Below are 20,781 nucleotides of genomic sequence, written 5' to 3'. Positions count from 1 at the left end.
TTAATTAATGATAAAATCAAACTACAATGAATGAGGTAAATGGTAAAAGGGCCACATCCATTTGTGACATCCGGTAAAAATGAAGTCAAGAGTCATTAGTGTTAAATGTGAAAGAGAAGTCAAGAGTCATTACTATTAAATTGACATCCGTTTTCTGCCAAGAAATTTAATAGCCACATTAGTCACTACTATTAAAGTGACAATCATCTCTTGCCCAAAAGAACTCAATGGCCACTTTTTAATGTATGTACGTGTTATGTGTCATTAGCTATTATTGGGAAAAGTGAGATTTTGAGAAGATCATTATGGTTCTCATTTTTTCTTGCAATTGAGTTTTAGCATACTAAGTATAACTTCATCATACTATTTACGTTTTTGATTTCAGGTTGAAGGATGATATTTTTTGTTGCGGTGCAAAGTTGACATGTAGGTTTACGTTTTAAGGATTTACAGTTCTTCTTTATTTCTCCATTCTTCCAGTGTTTTATAGTGGAATGTTTAGGTCCAACGTCTTTTGAACAATACAATTCTTAGTTGTTTCCTAATTATTTGTTTTCCTCATTTTTTATTTATCTTTTTTCTTAATTCCAAGTATTGTTTTCTCCTCATGTTTGGTAGAATCGAAGTCAGATGACGATAAAAAATACCCTTCAATAATATGATGGAAAATGTCATGATTCATTGTATTTAAGTCTCTATTAAATTTTTTACTTCTTCAGATCATATTTTTTGACACCAGATATGTTGTTGTTGTTGTTTTTGTTAAGTTATATCAATTTTTAGACTCCTATTTTTTGCATTTAGCGTATGAAAGATGTGAGGAACACTTTTGATCTTTATTTATGATTTTAATAGTGATAGATAATTACATTCCTTTCAGTTTGGATCTCTCTGTAATTGCTAATTTCATTTTAATATTACGTTTCTTCTTTTTCCCGCTCCATTTTTTTGGAAGCGTTTAGGTTGCACATCTTTTGATTATTTTTTCCTTTTAAAAAAAAATAGATTGTCAGTCACCGTTTCTTTAAAATTTTAAAAAGCCTCTGAAAAAGGTAGTCAAAAATGATTTAGCATGAATGATTTCATCATAGATAAAAAAGATAAGAGTATAGTAAGAAAAAAAAATTGACTGAAGGTTTTTTGCTAAGACTGATGAGTATTAGATGGTGGGTAAATTTTAAGACTTTCAGGCTGAAAGAGAAGGAGCTTTACAATAATGAATATTATCTATGAAATAATAATATGACTTTCCATTTTGTGTAACAGCAATTTTTGGACTTTCAATTGCATATTGTATATACGGGGGCGGACCCACCTTGAACCAAGGGTCACGCAATACCACTTTGTCTGAAGATTTTATTATATATATATAATGCATAAATTGATACATAGAAAGAAAAAGACAACACTTTGCATTGAGAGTCTCTTGGAGCGTTGGTTCGACACGTGATTTTGTTGTCAAGCACATTGGTCTCTTTGTTTTGTATTTACCAAGTGATAGAAAATTCCTTTTCTTTTAGTTCTAATTACGTGAATTGGTATTTACATTTTAGGGCCATCTCTTTTCCCATCATTTTCCTCTTTTATTTAATTATCTATTTCTTTTTAATACCTATACGTAAATATGCAGGTTATAATAGTATAAAACTAAATCAATTAATAAATAATAATTATTTAATACAAAACTATATATTATAAAAATATAAGATGTGTCTTACTGGTATAGAGTAGTATATGTTATTATAACAAAATATCTACACTCAATACCTACCATTATTAGACACGTCCGATTCAAATATCTTAGCAGTTGCATATCAATTAAAATTAATTATATTTAGTATATTATGCTAAATAATCCCAAAAGAAAGGATAATCAAATAACTCTTAACTCTGATAATTGAAGGACAAGCCATGAATAACAATATGACAGTTTCTCTTTTAATTTTTATTTTATAACTCAAACGAGTCATTTAATATATTTAATTTTCAAAAAATTGTATATTTATTGACATTGGGTACACGCGCGAATCGCGTGCCCAGAGACTAGTATTACAAAATATCTAACACATAGTACTACAAAATCACAAGACAAGTAAATCAGAAGTTCCAACTTCCATAGTTCTCTTAACATGACCAGCAGCATATTCAAATCAGTATCTTTGAAACTGAAACGTAATATATATGAAAAATCACGTTTCAAAAATATTAATTAAATCCGAACCCATAATTTCAAAAGCACAATAACTTTAGAGCAACCTTAAGGTTGAACTTATCAAGTTTAATCCTAGATGCGACTCTGTACATGCATATACACCTAAAAGAGTGCTATAATTCAACATTCATAAAATGTGAGCATTCTTTTCAAAATACAAGACAAAATCACAGGCAATTCTACAAGAACAATTGAGCGGTACCCCCGAAAGGACGAGTTTCAGTTCCCTGAACCATATTTATATAAACTTAATCATGCTAACACAGTATATCATATAAGCATCATCACATGCTAACGTACACGCCTTTGATAGGAAGCGTCTTACCACTTAAAATGGAACTTTCCAGTCGGACCCAAAGCAGATACCGGACGGAAGCAAAAAATAAAATAAAAATGTAAGTATTTTAGTAGTTACTATCAGACACAAGCACTTGACAAGGACTTAATTTTTGAATTAATCCATTAGTGTCCAATAGTTGAGCTATATATTCCATTAGTTACTATCAGACACAATCACAAGACAAGGACTTAAGCTCTTTAATTTTATTTGTTTACTTCAATCAAAAAGCAAATTGCATTATTTATGTATGGCTAACAGAAAAAGCCTGCCCAAAGCAGTTCTTTTAATCTCCATTATATTGTTTTGTCATCAGTGACTATTATAGTCAATCCTATGACAAGGACTTAAAAGAGGAGTATTTCTTATTCTTAATTTGCAGTGGTCCTTGTAGTATTTGTCTCCTCATGGAAAAAGAAAATTCCTTGTCACATGAAAAGATTCCCGAAACTTTTTACACTATTAGTGTAATTTAACCTGCTGTAGAAAATTACTGCTTTATTTTCCAGATTACTAATTCCACTTGTTATGAGTACTATCTACCATTGTCTTAAAAAAATTTACACTGTCAGTGTATACAAGTTAAACTCAGTCAGCTATATAAGCAAGAAACAAGCTACATTCTTCTCTTACATGTTCAAGAGAAGACTTTGTTTTACTAGAAACTGCTGAATATAAATCTTAGTTTAACATCTTATTCAGTTAGGATTTAACTTATATCCACCGACATTATAATGAAATTTTACACTGTCAATGCAATTTAACTTATTGTCGAAGGTTACTGCCGTATTTTCTGGATTACTAATTCCACTTGTTATGAGCAAGTATCCACCATTTTTTTTTAAATTGTACACTATCAGCATATAGAAGCTAAACTCGGCCACTTATATAAGCCAGAAACAAGCTAAATTCTTCTCCTACATGTTCAAAAAAAAAAAAAAATGAAACATTTACACTATCAACGCAATTTAACCGGCTACAGAAGGTTGCTGTCTTATTTTTCAGGTCACTAATTTCACATGTTATGAGTCATTATCCGCCATTTTTCTTGAATATTTTACACTTTCAGTGTGTCGAAGTTAGAGTAGGTCACTTATATAAGCGAGAAACAAGCTACATTCTTCTCTTATATTCTCAAGAAGAAAAATGAAAATTTCCAAGATTTGTGAAGAGCTTATCAAGCCATCATCTCCAACTCCACATGAACTTAGAGACCACAAAATCTCTTTCATAGATGAAATAATTCCTCATTCTTCAATTCCACTCATTTTGTTCTACAAAAAGAGTGAAACCATCACACAACCACAAATATGCAACCACTTAAAGACTTCACTTTCACAAACTTTAACTCAATTTTACCCTTTGGCTGGAAGAATGAAATCCCACTATTCAATTGATTGCAATGATGAAGGAGCTTACTATCAAGAATCCCAAGTGGATACTTCACTTTTAGACATCATCAAGAATCCAAATGCCAATGAACTGGTCCAACTGACACCTTATAATTCAGATGGCACCACATCAAATTTTCAAGAACTTTTAGCCATTCAAGTCAACTTATTTAATTGTGGTGGCATAGCAATTAGTATCTCCATTTCACATAAAATTAGTGATGGTTCTAGCCTTTGCACATTCATCAAGAATTGGTGCAATGCAAGTGAAGGATTAATAAGCAACAAATGTTGCATAGACTCTCCCCAAACGTTGCCGCACCCGACTACTTTTGGAGGATCCGATATGTATCTGTCGGCAATTTTGAAGAGTTCGAGCGACATAGCCAACAACAAGGTAAGAAAAGACTCTATTTTCATCTCTTTATCGACAATTTTTCCTTCAAGAGGGACATCTGATGACACGCCAGATGAAAAGTTTGTAGCGATTCAGCCAGTACCTGAAAAGCTAGCAGTAAAAAGATTCGTTTTTACTGCTTCAAATATAGCTAAAATGAAGGGTAAGTTGATTAATGATGGTTACAATGAAAATGCGACGCGTGTAGAAGTAATTAAAGCTTTGTTATGGAAATGTTTCATGGCTGCAAAAGGGTGTAGCACTGTTGCAGCTATCCCAGTGAATATAAGACAAAGGATAGTTCCACCCTTGCCTAAAAATTCATTTGGTAACTTTTTCTTAGTTGCAAGTGCTATAGCAAATGTGGACAATAATTGGTTTTCTTTGGTTGGGAAAATAAAGACTGCAATTGGGAGAATTGATGGTAATTACGTGGAGAATATTCATGGAGAGAATGGTTTTGAGTTTGTTAAGAGTAATTTTAACCAAGTTGGAACATTGATTATGAGTCAAGGGGATAACGTTCAAGTATTAAGAATTGTAAGTTGGTGTAATTTTCCAATTAACGAAGCAAACTTTGGATGGGGTGAGTCTATTTTGACTATTGTCGCAATTATTGGGGTAAAAGATAATATTGTTTTATTGGATTCTGTAAAATTTCCTGGTGGAATTGAAGCTTGGGTTGTTATGGCTGATCAAGAAATGGCATTGTTTGAATTGGACGAGGAGTTACAAGATTTTACTTCATTAGATGCAAGTTAATAAGCTTTTTATTTTGTCTAATAAGCTGTCACCCTAATTGAAGTTGATCTTTTACAAATCAAGATATGGATTGGTGATTATGCAAGTCAACATTCAGATTGAATATATGAATCATTGTTAAAGTTCATCTGTTTTCTTTCTCATTTGTTTTGCTATTTATCCACATGGAAAGTTAAAATATGTCTTTTGTCTATATTAGTCTAATTTGTAGAAATAAATAAGTTAAATATATTAGTGGTGGGTAAGCAGGACAATGTAATATAAATATATAATAATGGTTAGAGGGGGTATTCTCCAAATTTGTCACTTTCCTCAAGGAAATTAGGTAAGAAATATGCATGTTGGTTTAGTTTTGGTTGTAAGGTTTGTATAATAGTATAGTATAGTATAGTATAGTACAATAATGTCAATATTCTATAAAATTTATGCATTGGCTATCCTGGTCAAAGTACATAAATAAACAAAATAAAAAATGTCTAAAACAAATATAAATAAGACTTACTTTTTTTTAAAAAAAAAATGACTAACTCGTACAATGACACAAACAATTAGTATGTTGTTCCTGCAGATGCGAAACGCACGTAGATCTTGAGTCTGAGTTGTAAAAATGAAGTCGTCTAGGTACGAAATGCTTTACTCTCAAAGTGAGAGTTTCCGACACGAATTCGAACTAGTCGGATCTCAAAGGATATCCACCCCATATATAGAACCAAAAAGAGAAAACGGATGTTTTTGTACATATTGCTTATTTAATTTGGGACACTTTTAACTTTACACTAACCCATCTCCTCCTTATATGTTTTAACTTTTATTAGGAAGCGCTTAACCCAATCTTTGAGATTTTCGATGCCGAAGTTAGATTTAATCAGACTCTAATATAAGTACCGGATACGTTCTCTTTTTCATTAGTTTGCCACGCATCCGTATTATATTCAAGATTAATGGGCACTCTAAATGGAAATATTAGTTTGTTTTAATCTATGTACACAAATCAAGACATGCCTAATTATAGACCACACAATCAGACAAGCCCCAAATTTTCTTTTCAGAAAAGTTAACATTGCTTTGAGAATTCTGAAACTGAGACGCTGTCGAAAGACTTTAATAACTATAACTATAGCATGCATGCCACTCACTCATAGTATTACTATACCTTCCTATTTATAGCGGGTTGGTTATTTGTCAGCACCGCGATGCATTAGGAAGCCTTCAGCCAAGCAAGTATTTTTACTACTAACTACTGGCCGTTTTGATCCAAAAATAACTGCGTATCTCACTTCAGAAACATTAAAAAGTCTGAAGAAAAAAATTACAAAGTCTCGCCAGCCATTCTCTCCACAATTTCAACTACTAGCCAACCACCATGTTAATGTCTTTGATTCATTCAAAGTTCACCACATAATTCAAATTCTCCCTAGACCTCAATATGATTAAACAAGAGAAAGCACCGTTCACAAGCAAATTATTTATATATAGCACACAACGTCGACAACAACAACAATAAAAACGCCTAAGAACAATAAACGCCTTGATGCCAAGCAGGCTTTTATATAAAGCACATACAACATCAACAACAAAAACACCTCATACCAAACAGTTTTCATATAGAGCATACAACATCGATCAACAACAAGAAGAATGCCTCAATCCACAAGAGTCCTTTGAAACATAAAACAATAACAATGAGAATATGACTTCTTTGTAGAACTCAAACATGATAGGGAAGTATCAGCTTTGGAAGAACAATAGGAGAAGGTACCTTTGTGGAGGTTAAACTCACCATTGATCTCGCCAATAACAATGTCAATGGCGAAAGGCAAAATAAAGTGCAAACGAAAGAAAATGAGAAAATATATTGCAAAAATTCTGATCAATGAAAATCTTGTGAGGTTCTTGAAGATACATTCACACATGATATACATACAAGACACCAATTTCGTGGCTATGCTTGTGACTACGACTTAGCAAATGGAGTACCGTAGGTGTTACTGATAAGTTAAAGGAGTCATCACAAAGACAGCCAATCCTCGATGACAGAAACTTAGAGATGGAAATTATCTATCATATGTTCAATCACATCTGCGCCATCTGAATTTAGCCAATAGGTCTTCACCTAAATTAAACAAAAAATAATAATAATAAGCACAATAGAACACTAGAAAGAGATTTCAAGAAGACAATGATACAAAATTCACATTTTAGTTGCTAAGGGGTGTTTAACACGCCAAAGTATGAGGAAAAATATATGTTATAGTACATGTTGCTTGACTATAGAAAGTATCAGCCACAATAATGAACCTAAAGCTTGCCTGGATAGTATTGTGTGCAACATATCGTTGTCTGCTTTCATGAAAGCTAACATCAATTCGTTCCCATGGCACTTGCGTAAGGCCTTCAATCATCTCCTCTATATAGGCAAAAGAAAGGTTCTATGACAACCCCGATGACGCAAAAGTCGTGCAGCAAATAAAAAAATACCAGACTATTACCGAAAGAAGAAAAAGGAAGGACAAAAGAAGAGTTGAATACTGAATAAAATGTACTATTTGTCAATAAGATGCTAGTAAATCAACGAAGTCCTCTTCTAAAATCTCTGGGAGCATCATGCCAAAAGAATGAATAGCCTTATGACCTAATTTTGCTATTAATTACATTAATCTGTCTGAAGAATAAATAAAGGACTAAATAGATTGACTATCACAAACAATCTGCATTATTACTATTCTTATATATGAACAAATGAAGGATAGTCCAGAAAACAGTCGAAAGGACCTCAGTTTCCAAAGTTTTATTATCAATTTAACGAGTAATTCTAATTGGAAAATTTTCAATATAAAGTATTTTAAGAAGTTAAAATAGATTAAAAGAGCGTTGCTGGCATCCTACTGCTCAAAATTCTGTGCATATCAGGATTTACTTCTGAAGTTTTTTTTTTAAATGAAATAATACTATTAAAGGATAACTTAAGCGATGATATCAAACAATTTTTCTGCCTGTGGGACTAGAAAGCATTACTGATCTCCAATAAGAAATAATATATATCATAACCTTTAGTACCGAAAACGTGTGATGCACGTGTTAACTAGAGTTAAAGTAAAAGATGGAGTAAGTTTTTGTTATTATGATTACTTTATGTTCATTTAATTTCTTTTGAGTGGGGGCTGGGGCATGCTTCAAAAATAGAAGTAAAGGGTTTACAAACCTTCTAAATCATCCATTTTCTTCGCTTCCAGTGAAGATACTTTATCGTAAACCTTCTCAACATTTACGATATGTGGGTATTTCTGATCCTTTATTTGAAGGTTAGACTGGAGAAGCATGAAAAGAAACCCATTTACATATACAAGAAGAACAAATTAATACTCTTAATAGATAATGAAGATCAGTCAACTGAATATCAACCTTTGGAAGTTCATTCTGACGGCGGATTGACGATGTTCTCCATCCAACAACATCTTAGAGATGAGTTAAAGATAAAAAAATAATTCCGGTTCCAGTAAATTCCATATAATCATATGTCATGTAGAAGCTGGTACTACAGTCTCCACATGGTACGTAGAACCAAATAGCCCTAGAAAAAGGTTAAGACAAAGGGTTCTAGTTTTACTAGCCTATATATTAACTATTGGGAGGTTTCCAATCAGAAAAAGTTCAGACTATACGAGCTGTATTTGTGTATTTAACGCATATAAATTATAAAGAGGCCTGAAAAGCAAAATTGAACTCATAGGATACGGTCATAGTTTGCGTTTGCATATGCCACTCGACGCTTAAATGAGCGTAATCCTGACCTATACAGAAAGCCAAAGACAATGTTACAAGATAATGCATTTGCCACTTCCTCTAATAGAGAAAAAAAATTACTCCCTGCGTTTCAATTTGTTTGTCTTAGTTTGACTGGAGACGAAGTCTAAGAAAGTGAAGAATCCTTTTGAATTGAATCTTTGTGTCTTAAGCTAAAGATATGTATAATGTACTAAAATGCCCTTTAATCTTGTGGTCTTAAACATGTCATGTGGGATGTTGAAATTAAAGAGTTGTCAAATAAGGAAAGAGGCATTGTTTTTGAACTAAAAAGGAAAGTAAGACGAACAAATTGAAACAGAGGGAGTATTAAAGTTGTACTGACATGAACTTGAGATCATCTGAATCATTGACCATCCTAAGGAGAAGAGGAGGCTTCCCATTATCTTTATCAGTGAGGAATAGATGCTTTCCAGATCTCCCGACAATCCAGTGAGCAGTTTGTGATGCCCCTTTCTCCAGCAAAGGGAGACCGCAGAGAAGTGGCAGCTAGATGAAAAGAGAAAAATTACAAAGAGAAGCACAATTAGTATAGTCTTTCAAGGTAAAAAATAAAGACAGGTATGCTCGCAAAGGAAGGACGAAGACAATTTTTTTTCTTGTTACCGAAGCGATTCCACCCCCCTCCAACAAAACAAAAAGAAAAATAACCAGAAAAGATGGTGATCATCCTTCTCTAATGAAGTTGCTTGCTTTAGTAATTTAGTCGGTAAAAATGGGAGCAATCAGAAAAAGTTAAATGAACAACTAATATCCACTAGTCCCAAGAATAAAACTTGAAAATGGAAGCCGCATACATATTTCCTTATGTGAAGCTTCTAATAGCTGCCTATGCTTTGCCTAACTGAACTGCATTTTCAGTAATTAAGCATTTGAAGTGGAATCACAACAATGAAGTTCGAAATCCAGATAGTACTCCCTCTATCTCAATTTATGTGACTCTTTCCTTTTTAGTCAGTCCTATAAAGAATGACACATTTCTATATTTAGTAACAATTAAAATGTCTATTTTACCCTTAATGAGATGATTTATAGGACACAAATATCTATGGCTTGTTTTCGACCACAAGTTTCAAAAGTCTTCCTTTCATTCTTATACTCCGTGCCTAGTCAAACACCTTCATATAAATTGGGACGGAAGGAGTAATAGCTAAGGTTACAGAAAAAATCAACCATTCAAGAAACTGTGAGATAGTGGAATTACCTGCTTATGCCCTCTTGAGCCCAGATGCGGGGTTGCAACTGTTATGAAGTTCACAGGTTCCAATCCAGCAACAGTTTCTTCAAAAGACACATTCCCTTCCCTGATTAGGCAGGAGCCATTAAGATCAACTATTTCTGTTTTCGTTGGACGTTCGTACAGCCTCCCAATAGCATATCTTGCTACGAGGCCACCCAAGGAGTGAGCAACAAAAGAGATCTTGCGCACCCCAGGCCACCGTTTGATCACATCCACCACCTGCACTATAAAGCAGCAGGTTTTTTCCAAGCCTCAAATTACTTATTCTAACAGACTTATGCTAAAACAGTATACATTCCCTAAGAACGACAAAATGACAAAAATGGTCCTTATATTTGGGGGTAGGTTCAAAATAGTCCCGGTATTGGTCCTTTAAGTTTGTCAAAAATTGACACTTTTGGTCTCCGTCAAACATTTAACGAACTTTGTCTGTTAGATTTTGACAGGAACTGTGGTCCCATCAAATCCTAGAAACTGCAACACAAAAAACTATATTAGACAATACATAATAGACCAAAAATAACAAAAATTGCATCGAAAAAAACACACCAAACTCTAGAAAAGGACCAAAAATAGCAAAAACATATACCTCCAAATGTGAGTTCCTGCTAAATCCTTTTCTTTTCACAGATCTCAAATCTATCGGACATAGTCCGTAAAATATTTAACAAAGTGCTAACTTTTGACAAACTTAAAGGAACAAAATTGTCCAGAGCATACTTTAGGGACCATTTTGAACCTTCCCAAACATAAGGGACTATTTTTGTCATTTTCTCTCGTAAGTAGTAAGAACCTATAAATATCAGAAAGCCATTAGCGAAGTACCTCTTTTGCAAGTCTCTCGCCCATCTGGTCAACACCATCAAAGGTCAACCTAGAAGAATTGCGCTCACTACCTGGTAAGTCACAAGGTCTTATCGTCAGTTCAAACAACTTTAGTTCATCTCAATGGCTAAGATATGCAACGATCAATCGCCATCACAAACTACATAGAAAGGAAGAAAAATGAAAATCTTGGATAGTATTATCAAAGGCACAATTGAGCTGTACTTAAGCCTTAAAATTTACTTCAATGCAGGATGTGAAATTTGCCTCACTTAAGCAGCAATGCAGACACTTATGCGCTAACTAGTGTTTTCGCTTTATGGGCTATTTTCTGAAGATTTTACCTATCACCCCAACAAGATGGAAAGATAATATTGGTAATGTGTACCAATGTTTCTAATGTAGATCTCCGATATAGCAAGATGTAAGCTATATGCATAACCTACTAGTTTGTCACAACATAAAGTGATACAGTCCAACTGTAACTTATGCAAACCAATTGATAAATTCCAACTTCACATTTACCCTGAGATTCATATCAAAAGTCCCCACTTAATTGCCAAATTATACTGACCAAGGAACTTACATATTATCCGCAACGATGCCTAATACCCTATTCATGAGATCACCGGGACAAACTTTTCAAAAGTTCCAACAAACATTCCATATGCATTTCATCTAAGTAGTAGACCTAAAGTATCAAATATTTGTACAGGATAAGATGCATCCACGCAAATAAATAACAGTCAGATGGACTGCGTATGAAATTGATTATCATTAAAGTTGAACTTACAGTGAACAACAATTTTATCAGGGAGCCTTTTGACAAATTGCTCAGCGGCATATCTCCAATCTGCAGAACTGCAAAGGCAGCAGAAATAAACTATTCAAAAATTTGCGTAAGTGTTCTTATAAGATTTTCTTGGTTTCCTATTACACTCTAATTTCAGCACTTGTAAGAAATGGCATGACAACTAAGTGTCAATTAATCAAACATTATCCCTCAAATTCAAATTAAAAAACTGATGCTTTTTTCTAAATTTTCTAAGTTACATTTACAACTTTGGTTGATCTTTTTTGCTTGTTTATTCCATTTCTTATTGTCTTCTGAAATTTTTGCAGTTATATATTATAACATGGACTCTCTGTATGGAAGTCCAAAGATATTGTTGCAAAAGCCATCAATACATCATATTTCACACCATTACTTCTTTTTAAGCTTTAATTATACAGAAAGTACGGTGGCCCTGCTGGTTTATTTTCGCCATAAAAAGGACTAAGGCACGGAGATCCCCTCTCCCCCTTTCTATTTATTTTGGATATGGAAGGCCTCATCCAAATGCTTGATAAAGCCAACCAACTGCACTGGTTGGAGGGTTTTAAAGTGGGAAACACAATTGGAAACTCAATATATATCTGTCATCTGCCTTAGGCAGATGATACCCTTATCTTCGGTACAGAACAACAACATACCGATTATAATCCCACAAGTGGGGTCTGGGGAGGGTGCAGTGTACACAGACCTTACCCCTACCTTTGTGGGGTAGGCACCCTTATATGTGAAGCTAAAAAAACTCAAGTCCTATATCTCAACATGACACTCTTGATCTTTGAAGCTATTTCTGGACTGTATATGAACAGGTTCAAGAGTATTATATATCCAGTTGCAGTCTCTAACTTGAAGGAGCTCGCAGAGCTAATGGGATATAGTGTGGGATCTTTTCCCGCAACATATCTGGGTCTACCATTGCGGGCAAGATTCAAGTCTGCAGAAATATGGACTTGTGCGGTAGACTGGTAGAGAAATTTGAGAAAAAACTAGCTTCCTGGCAAATGCAGAATTTTCTTTTGGGACAGATTATACAATAAGAGCATGGTAATGAAATGGCATTTACAATAAGAGCTTTGACGGGACATCTACTCCAAATCATGCCCTTAAGGCTAAGTGTTTACTTAATCTTTTTACTTGGTTCAATTAGACCCCTGTAACTAGTTGTGATCAATTTTTGGATTGTGTCTTCTCTTTAGTTTTAACAAAGTTTTTTGTACATGAGCAGACTCACTCTTTTGATTGTATCCTTTTTTGTTATGCATCTTCTTGATGCCTTCTGATGAAATCCTCTTACGTCATTAAAAAAAAACGTAAGTATAAGGTAACACTGTTATGAACCAACACTTTCTTCCAGAAAGCTAAATATCAAATCCTCCTTCTCAAATATGATATCTACCACTACAAAGTTCAAATGCATGTGTCATGTCCTTCAATTTCTGATCCAAAAATATGCTTCTTAATGATGTTTCAGTACAACCATTTCTTATCTCTCTATATCAACCACCATTCAGAGCTTACCAAACCCAAATGAGCCCGTTATTATCACCACAATTTTTTTTTAATAAAAAAGATACACTTCAACATGTATCACTAGAACATGCATTTAAGTATCAAAGAGAAACAAAATTGGGAAAAAAGAAAGAAACTTTAGTTCCACCTAACTATCATTCTCACCAAAATCCTTAAAAGAACTGAAAACAATTATGCCAAAACAAAAGATTCAAGAAAATCACCTATGTCAAAATCATATTTCACAAGTTAACAAATTCCGATAACAACCACATAGTATTACTGCATTAATAATCACAAACATATCTACAAAGATATCAACATGCTTCCAATCCCACTTCTTTTTACCTCCCAATGAATACAATCCTCTTTTTATTTTTGTAATAGAAAAGATACACTTCAGCACAAATGGCACTAAAATATGTATTTAAATGCCAAAGAGAAACAAAAAAAAGAGGAAAAAGAAAGAAACTATAGTTCCAGCTAACCATCATTGCCTCTAAAATCCTTAATACAAAGGCTAAACGATGCCAACACAAAGGATTCAAGAAAATCACCTATGCCAAAATCACAATTTAACGAAGTCTCCTATAATAACCACATAGTATTACTACATTAATAAAAACAAACATATCCATATAGACATCAACATGCTCCCTATAGCAATAATGGCACTACAACATGTTATTAAGTACCAAAGAGAAAAAAAAAAAAATGGTGGCAAAGATAGAAACTTTAGTTCCAGCCAACCATCATTTTCACTAAAATCCTTCATACAAATGCAAACAATGATACCAAAACAAAAGAATCAAGAAAATCACATATGTCAAAACTCAAAATCATACTACTTCCTCAGTTTCAATTTGTTGTCTTACTTTCCTTTTTAGTCTGTTTCAAAAAAATGTCACTTTCTATATTTAGTAACTTTTTACACTCAATATCCTAATTGACATATTTAAAACCACAAGATTCGAAAGTCTTTTTCATTTTCTTAAACTCTGTGCCGAGTCAAACTAAGACAAACAAATGGATGGAGTATTTCACAATTTAGCTAATTCCTGTAATACTACATTAATAAAGACAAACATATCCTCAAAGACATCAACATGCTCCCTAATCCCACTTCATAAACTCAGAGAACATGAAAAAAATTCGATCTTTTTACCTCCCAATGAGATCATTGACCATGAAAACAAGAATTGAGCGAGTTGGGTTATGATCCGCTTTTTAGCCCATTTCAGCTCAAGTAATTTTTGGCAACTCATCCCATTCTGACCCGCCCAAATTCAGCACAACCCGCCCATTTTACACCCCTAGTCAAAATCATACTATTGCACAATTTAACAAAAATAACAACCACATAGTATGACAACATTAATAAACACAAACATATCCTCAAAGACATCAACTTGAGAGCAAATGAAAATGAATCTTTTTACCTCCCAATAAGACCATTGACCATAACAACAAGAGGTTCAGGCTGCTAATTTTCTTTCGCAGAAGCAGCATCAAACACATCTTCACCATCATTACCTGACTCAATTTCAACCTTTTAACCTTTTTTTAAACTATTCCTAAAACACCCTCTGCTTAATTTTCTCAATAATTCCATTTTTCCACTTTCATCAACCCCACAACAACGTACAAATATTGCCACCCTTTTGGTCAAATCTTGATTTTGACTTTAAGGAGAAACTCAAAACCGAGCCAGAAAACTAGCAACTCTTGATTTTCCCACCTTCCTTTTTAGTCTGTTTAAAAAAGAGTGTCTGTTTCCTAATTTGGCAACTCTTTAATTGATTTTCCCACTTTCTTTTTTAGTCTGTTTCAAAAAGAGTGCGTCTTTCCTCATTTGGAAACTCTTTAATTTTAACATCCCACGTGGCATGTTTATAACCACAAGATTAAAGGGCAATTTTCGTACATTATACATATCTTTAACTTAAAACCACAAGAGCCAAAACTCTTACTTTCTTAAACTATGTGCTCAGTCAACACATTCACATAAACGGGGGACGGAGCGAGTACTATTTCACAATTTAACAAATTCCTATAACAACCACATAGTATTACAACATTAACAAACACAAACATATCCTCAAAGACATCAAACTGATAGTAAATGAAAATAAAAATCCAATCTTTTTACCTCCCAATGAGACCATTAACCATAACAACAAGATGTTCAGGCTGCAACTTAGCCTTAGCAGAAGCAGCATCAAACACATCTTCACCATCATTAACTGACTCAATTTCAACCTTCTGACTTTTTTTTAAACTATTCCTAAAACACCCTCTGCTTAATTTTCTCAACAATTCCATTTTTCCACTTTCATCAACCCACAATAACCTACAATTATTGCCACTCTTTTGGTCAAATCTTGATTTTGACTTTATAGAAAACTTCAAAAATGAGTTAGAAAATTGTGGGATTGAAATTATTGGGATCTTGGGCTTAAAGGGTTGCTTAATTTTGGTGATCATAAGTGAAAGATTAAGAAAAATAAATAAATGGGCATCAAGAAATGGTACTTTTTGGATTAAAAGTGTGAAAATATGGATTTTGTAGCAAAAATTATGAGGATTTTAACAAGTCAAGGTGTTGAATTATTGATTGAGAAATAAAAAGGAACATTTTTATTGAGAGAATTTGATGGTGAAGAGGAATTATGGCAGTTGAAGGGAAAAAGGATGATTTTGATTGGACTAGTTTGTAAGGATTATGTTTGTGAGAAATTAAATGGAGTTTATTGTCATTTAATTTTTTTTTATTATTATTAAAGTGGATAATTTGTATGGATTTATGATTGAGATAAATTAAATGGAGTTTATTGCCTTTTTTTAAAAAGATCATTGTGGAGTGTGGACTAATTTGTAAGGATTATGTTTGTGAGAAATTAAATGGAGTTTATTGCTTTTTTTGAAAAGGATAATCGTTACAACAACAACAACAACAACAACCCAGTGGAATCTCACATCGTAGAGTCTGGGGAGGGTAGAGTATGCAGACCTTACTCCTATTAAGGTAGAACGGCTGTTTCCGAAATACCCTCGGCTCAATAAAAAATATAAAAAAAGGTCAAATAAGGCTAAGAAATTCAAAGCGATATATAAATGCAAATAGCGAAAGGGATAATCATTACATTGGATAATTTGTATGGATTATGATTGTGATAAATCAAATGGAGTTAATTGCCTTTTTTAAAAAGATCATTATGGACTAATTTGTAAGGATTATGTTTGTGACAAATTATGGAGTTTATTTCCTTTCTTGTCTTTTTTCTCTTTTCATTACACTTTAGTGATGATGGATGATTTTAATTTAATATGCTAATAGGCAGAGATGCCTACTAGCTGATTTTATTGATAATATCGGTGTCAATTTATATTATATATAATAATATTTTTATTTTGTATACTAATCTAATCGTTGATATCATTAACTTATAAGCCAACGAGAAATTTATTACCAAATTTGGTTCGTCAAATGTTTTTTTTTTTTTTTTTTTGGTGGGTGGATTTAAATGAAAAAAAGAAGAAAAAGACCAGCAAACTTCTGATAATATTGAGACGTGCTTGATGTATAGTGTAATTGTAATCATTAAATTGCAACTCGTGTCTCCATATACAGTGCCTATTCTTCACTTTACTTTATTTTACTATTGTTATTTGGCATTTTTTCCTCTTTTAAACTAATTTTTTATGTAGGCATGCCACTAGAACTCATCATTGACTCATCAAAGTATGTCTACATGCAGCCAACGTGAAATTTTAATTAGAGGTCATTTGGTTGGTCGCTTGAAAGAATAATTTCGACATAGAATTTTGCTGAAGTAATTAACAAGTGTCACGTCCCAAAATACCCCTTAGATGTGACTGGCACCCAACACACACCACCAGCTAGGCGAACCAAAATTTTCATATCTTAATCATAAATTCACAGTATTTAATAACTTAAATAAGTATCCAAATAATATGATAATTAATTACGGATAACTAGTGTCTCAGAATATTAATCAATTACTCCTGCCCAAATCTCACACTAGACCATGGAGCATCTAAGAGAATTACAAAACACTCGGGTTTAAAACCCCAAAAGAAAAGACATTAATAAATAGATGATAACGACACTTTTGGCAGCCTCCACAAACAAAGTGGCGGCTCACCTCAACTAATAGATCAACTCCAGCAAACTCGTCAACTACTAGCTTTGTCGTCACCTATAGTATCTGCATGGACATGCAGGTAAGGAGTGAGCTATATGTAAATATAATCCAGTAAGATCCTCGACCCGCCACTTTAAATACCCCTGGAACAAGTGTTAGAAAATACAAACACACAACAAGCACAAAAATATTATGCACATGAATATATCATTATATAATAGCAACAACCAAGGTCCAAACCACTGTTTATCAAATATATTATATATCTCAACACAATTTACACTACAAACTGTCACAAGTGGCAGTTAAAGAATTAGTCAACACTATGAATCCACGGCAACATACACAATGTGCCAAATATGTCAGCAAGCATACACAATGCTAAGGGAAGCATACACAATGCCCCAATATCATCAGAAAGCATACACAATGCTAAGGGAAGCATACACAATGCCCCAATATCATCAAGCATACACAATGCTAAGGGAAGCATACACAATGTCCCAATATCATGGCTCACAGCTATATCACATCACAAAATAATTTATAAAGAGAGTTTTGGATTATTTGAAAATAAAGTATATGCGGTTGGCCTTAAGGACCACCGATTCTGCCAAGCACACGCTCGCCCCAACACATGGACCAGGCAGACAAAACATATTTTTAAAATGGGTTTTGAAAAGCAAGTACTCAAAGCTTAAAGTCTCACTTACCTCAAATTCACAATTCAAGCACACTTCCCAATAAAATCAAAACTGCGTTCTCGAGTCTCCAGATTGCCTCAAACTACACAAAAACGGATTTAGAATGGTCAAAACCCTTAGGGTAAACCACTTCTATATTTTTAGAGGCTTAAACGGTTAAAGTCAAATTTTAAAGGACGAAAATGTCCTCTGGTCAATGTGTTCAAAACCCGACAAGACATATGTTTTAGGGAAGCTTTCGACAAGACGATTCCAACAATATATAGAAGTCTAAAATTTGATGTTGTTTGCCCCTTCAAATCAATAATTTAGGTTGAAGAACCCAGGGCTAAACTTTCTCAATCCTCAAAATTTCCCCATGTTTTCACCATAAAAATTCACCCATAATTACATAATAAACTTAAATAAAAGATCAGAGGCATTACCTTGATGATTTGGGTTGAAAATCCTTATTTTTCTCCCCTCTTTTTCTTCCATTCTTTTCTTTTCTTGCACTGCGTTTCTCTTTTTGCGTTCTATCTCTGTTTTCTGATTTTTGCTCCTCACGTTTAGACCATCAGACTTTAAACTCCTTTTGTTTTTTTTCCCCTTGTTGGGCTTGGCCCATTTCTTTCTTTTCTTTTTCTTTTCAATAATACTTAATTCCCTTTTGATAAATTATAAATTAACCCCCCATTAAAATTGGGGTTGTTACAGGTTTGAATTATAAAACTATCTCATTAACAATGTGGTGTTCTGCATAATTAATAACAAATTATTTGGCTTTTGATATAGTGTTTGGAGAAAATTAATGAAACAAAATCGCAAGAGATCGGGGTTACATTCAGAAGTCTTCATGCAATTGTAGATTCGAGAGAGAGCGTAAGAAAATGTAGACGTTGTTGTTGATACATGTTCCTTTTCGAAAATCTTTAAAAATGAGAAATAATTAAAATGTAACTCTTGAAAGGCAGAGACGAGAAGCTAGATAGTAATTTAATATATTTGATGAACAAAGAAAAACTACGTTTAAAATTTATACGCACATCGACATAAAGAGATTAAAACCCGTAAATTAAATTGAACAAAGGAAAACTATATTTAAATGATGTTTCACATAGATCATATCATTATGTAAAACTCAAAAATTTCTGAAAGATTAAAAACCATAATTGTTAAAAAAGTTTGAAGAAAACGAATTAACCTTAGTGACAACAATAAAATACTTTAGAACATAAAATCTTTTTCATTTGAATATGAGGACTAAAAATGATTAAAAATATTTTATGATTCAAATATTGAAAATTTCATAAATTCAATATTGAATTTATAATCGCGCGAGCGCGAATTAGTTCACTAGTTAAGTATCATTATAGAAGGTATCACCAAAAACATAAATATAGCTTTTCACTAATATAATTCCCAGGAGTAAAATAACTACAAGTCATGGAAACATCACCACTATCACAAATAACTCTAGCACATCCAGGGGCGGAGCTAGCCTTTCGGGCGTGGGTTCGACCGAACCCAGTAGCTTTTGCTCGAATCATATATTTATATTAAATTTTTTGTCAAATATGTACAAACTATTAACTTAGAACCCAGTAGCTTTAAAGAATTAGAACCCCGAACCCACAAGCTTCGAATTCTGGTTCCGCCTCTGAGCACATCCAAGTCTCATCGTACTCTTCCACACAATTTGAGTATAATTCCCACATAGTTGCCTTCAACACAAGAATTTGATGCATAATCATAATATTTTTATTCATCAGCCCAAGTATTAACAACATATGTTGGAGTCCAAGTATTTCCCCTCCCCCAATAAATATTGTCTCCTAATTTAAAATCACCTTCTGGAAATGAATGCATTAGCCTACAACCTTCTCTTCTTTGACTTGCCCATCATTTTGCATTGTCACGACCCACGTCGATGAGTCGTGACGAGTGCCTGACCTCGTTTGACCAAGCACTTTTATATTCGTATTTACAGCTCACTGAAAGATAGGGTGGCCCATGCACGACTTATAATTGAATCATACAAGAACAACACCAAGAGATATGCCTCAAGAACTATCAACCATCTATGCATATATACATACTGAAAAGGACAGTGCAAGCTGAATAGGCTGCTACATATGTTGTACATAATAGAATGGGAGCCGACAAGGCTACATCACGTACCAACTACATACAACTGTCTACAGACCTCTAAGGGAATATAAAGTTGTAGAAAGGACGGGACAGGGCCCCGCCATACCCATATATGCATATACATCTCAAAATGGCCTACCAAACTCGACTGTAGCTCCGGATCAAGTGGAGCGCACTGACTGCCGCTGAGTGGAAGTCCTATTAAGCCGGACCGCCTGTCTGTCTACCTGAACCTGCAGGCATGAACGCAGCCCTCCGAGCAAAAGGGGAGTCAGTACGGACAATGTACTCATTATGTAAAGCATGAGAGTAACACATCCATAAGAATCATGAAAAGAATCTGAAAATCATAAGCCAACTAACTGTCTAAATGCATATGTATGACTAAATATCTGAAAACATCTGTATAACTGAAAGTGCCTCTGCGGTGTATGATATACATGCTCTCTTTAAAAATCATATACATTTATAT

The 20,781-nt window shown here is 33.7% G+C and overlaps 2 protein-coding genes across 2 annotated transcripts; one reads left to right on the top strand and one right to left on the bottom strand.

Moving 5' to 3' along the window:
* Positions 1-3,480: 3,480 nt before the first annotated feature.
* LOC132602825 (stemmadenine O-acetyltransferase-like) lies at positions 3,481-5,226 on the top strand. Its single transcript, XM_060315609.1, has one exon. It carries the CDS (start codon positions 3,696-3,698, stop codon positions 5,097-5,099), a length of 1,404 nt encoding a protein of 467 aa, XP_060171592.1. The 5' UTR covers positions 3,481-3,695; the 3' UTR covers positions 5,100-5,226.
* A 1,708-nt stretch (positions 5,227-6,934) lies between these two features.
* On the bottom strand, positions 6,935-16,035 carry LOC132602824 (putative lipase YDR444W). Its single transcript, XM_060315608.1, has 10 exons — positions 15,459-16,035; positions 11,762-11,829; positions 10,969-11,039; positions 10,108-10,362; positions 9,229-9,392; positions 8,835-8,890; positions 8,502-8,554; positions 8,302-8,407; positions 7,409-7,506; positions 6,935-7,212 (listed from the first exon to the last, which is right to left on the bottom strand). The coding sequence occupies exons 1-10, from the start codon at positions 15,791-15,793 to the stop codon at positions 7,141-7,143; spliced, it is 1,278 nt and encodes a 425-aa protein (XP_060171591.1). The 5' UTR covers positions 15,794-16,035; the 3' UTR covers positions 6,935-7,140.
* Between the last annotated feature and the right edge of the window lie 4,746 nt (positions 16,036-20,781).

The sequence above is a fragment of the Lycium barbarum genome, chromosome 7 (genome assembly GCF_019175385.1).
Source record: "Lycium barbarum isolate Lr01 chromosome 7, ASM1917538v2, whole genome shotgun sequence".
Classification (NCBI taxonomy): domain Eukaryota; kingdom Viridiplantae; phylum Streptophyta; class Magnoliopsida; order Solanales; family Solanaceae; genus Lycium; species Lycium barbarum.
The sequence above is the reverse complement of the archived record's forward strand: the minus strand, read 5'-3'. Positions and strand labels throughout refer to the sequence as shown.

Bases quoted from the DNA above. Each gene is read 5' to 3' on its own strand.
- LOC132602825 (XM_060315609.1), top strand. From the start codon at position 3,696: ATGAAAATTTCCAAGATTTGTGAAGAGCTTATCAAGCCATCATCTCCA.
- LOC132602824 (XM_060315608.1), bottom strand. From the start codon at position 15,793: ATGATCACCAAAATTAAGCAACCCTTTAAGCCCAAGATCCCAATAATT. The intron at 10,363-10,968 runs GTACTTCGCTAA...TTTATAGTGCAG, and splicing joins GCGAGAGACTTGCAAAAGAG to GTGGTGGATGTGATCAAACG. The intron at 9,393-10,107 runs GTAATTCCACTA...CTTTTCATCTAG, and splicing joins GCTCAAGAGGGCATAAGCAG to CTGCCACTTCTCTGCGGTCT.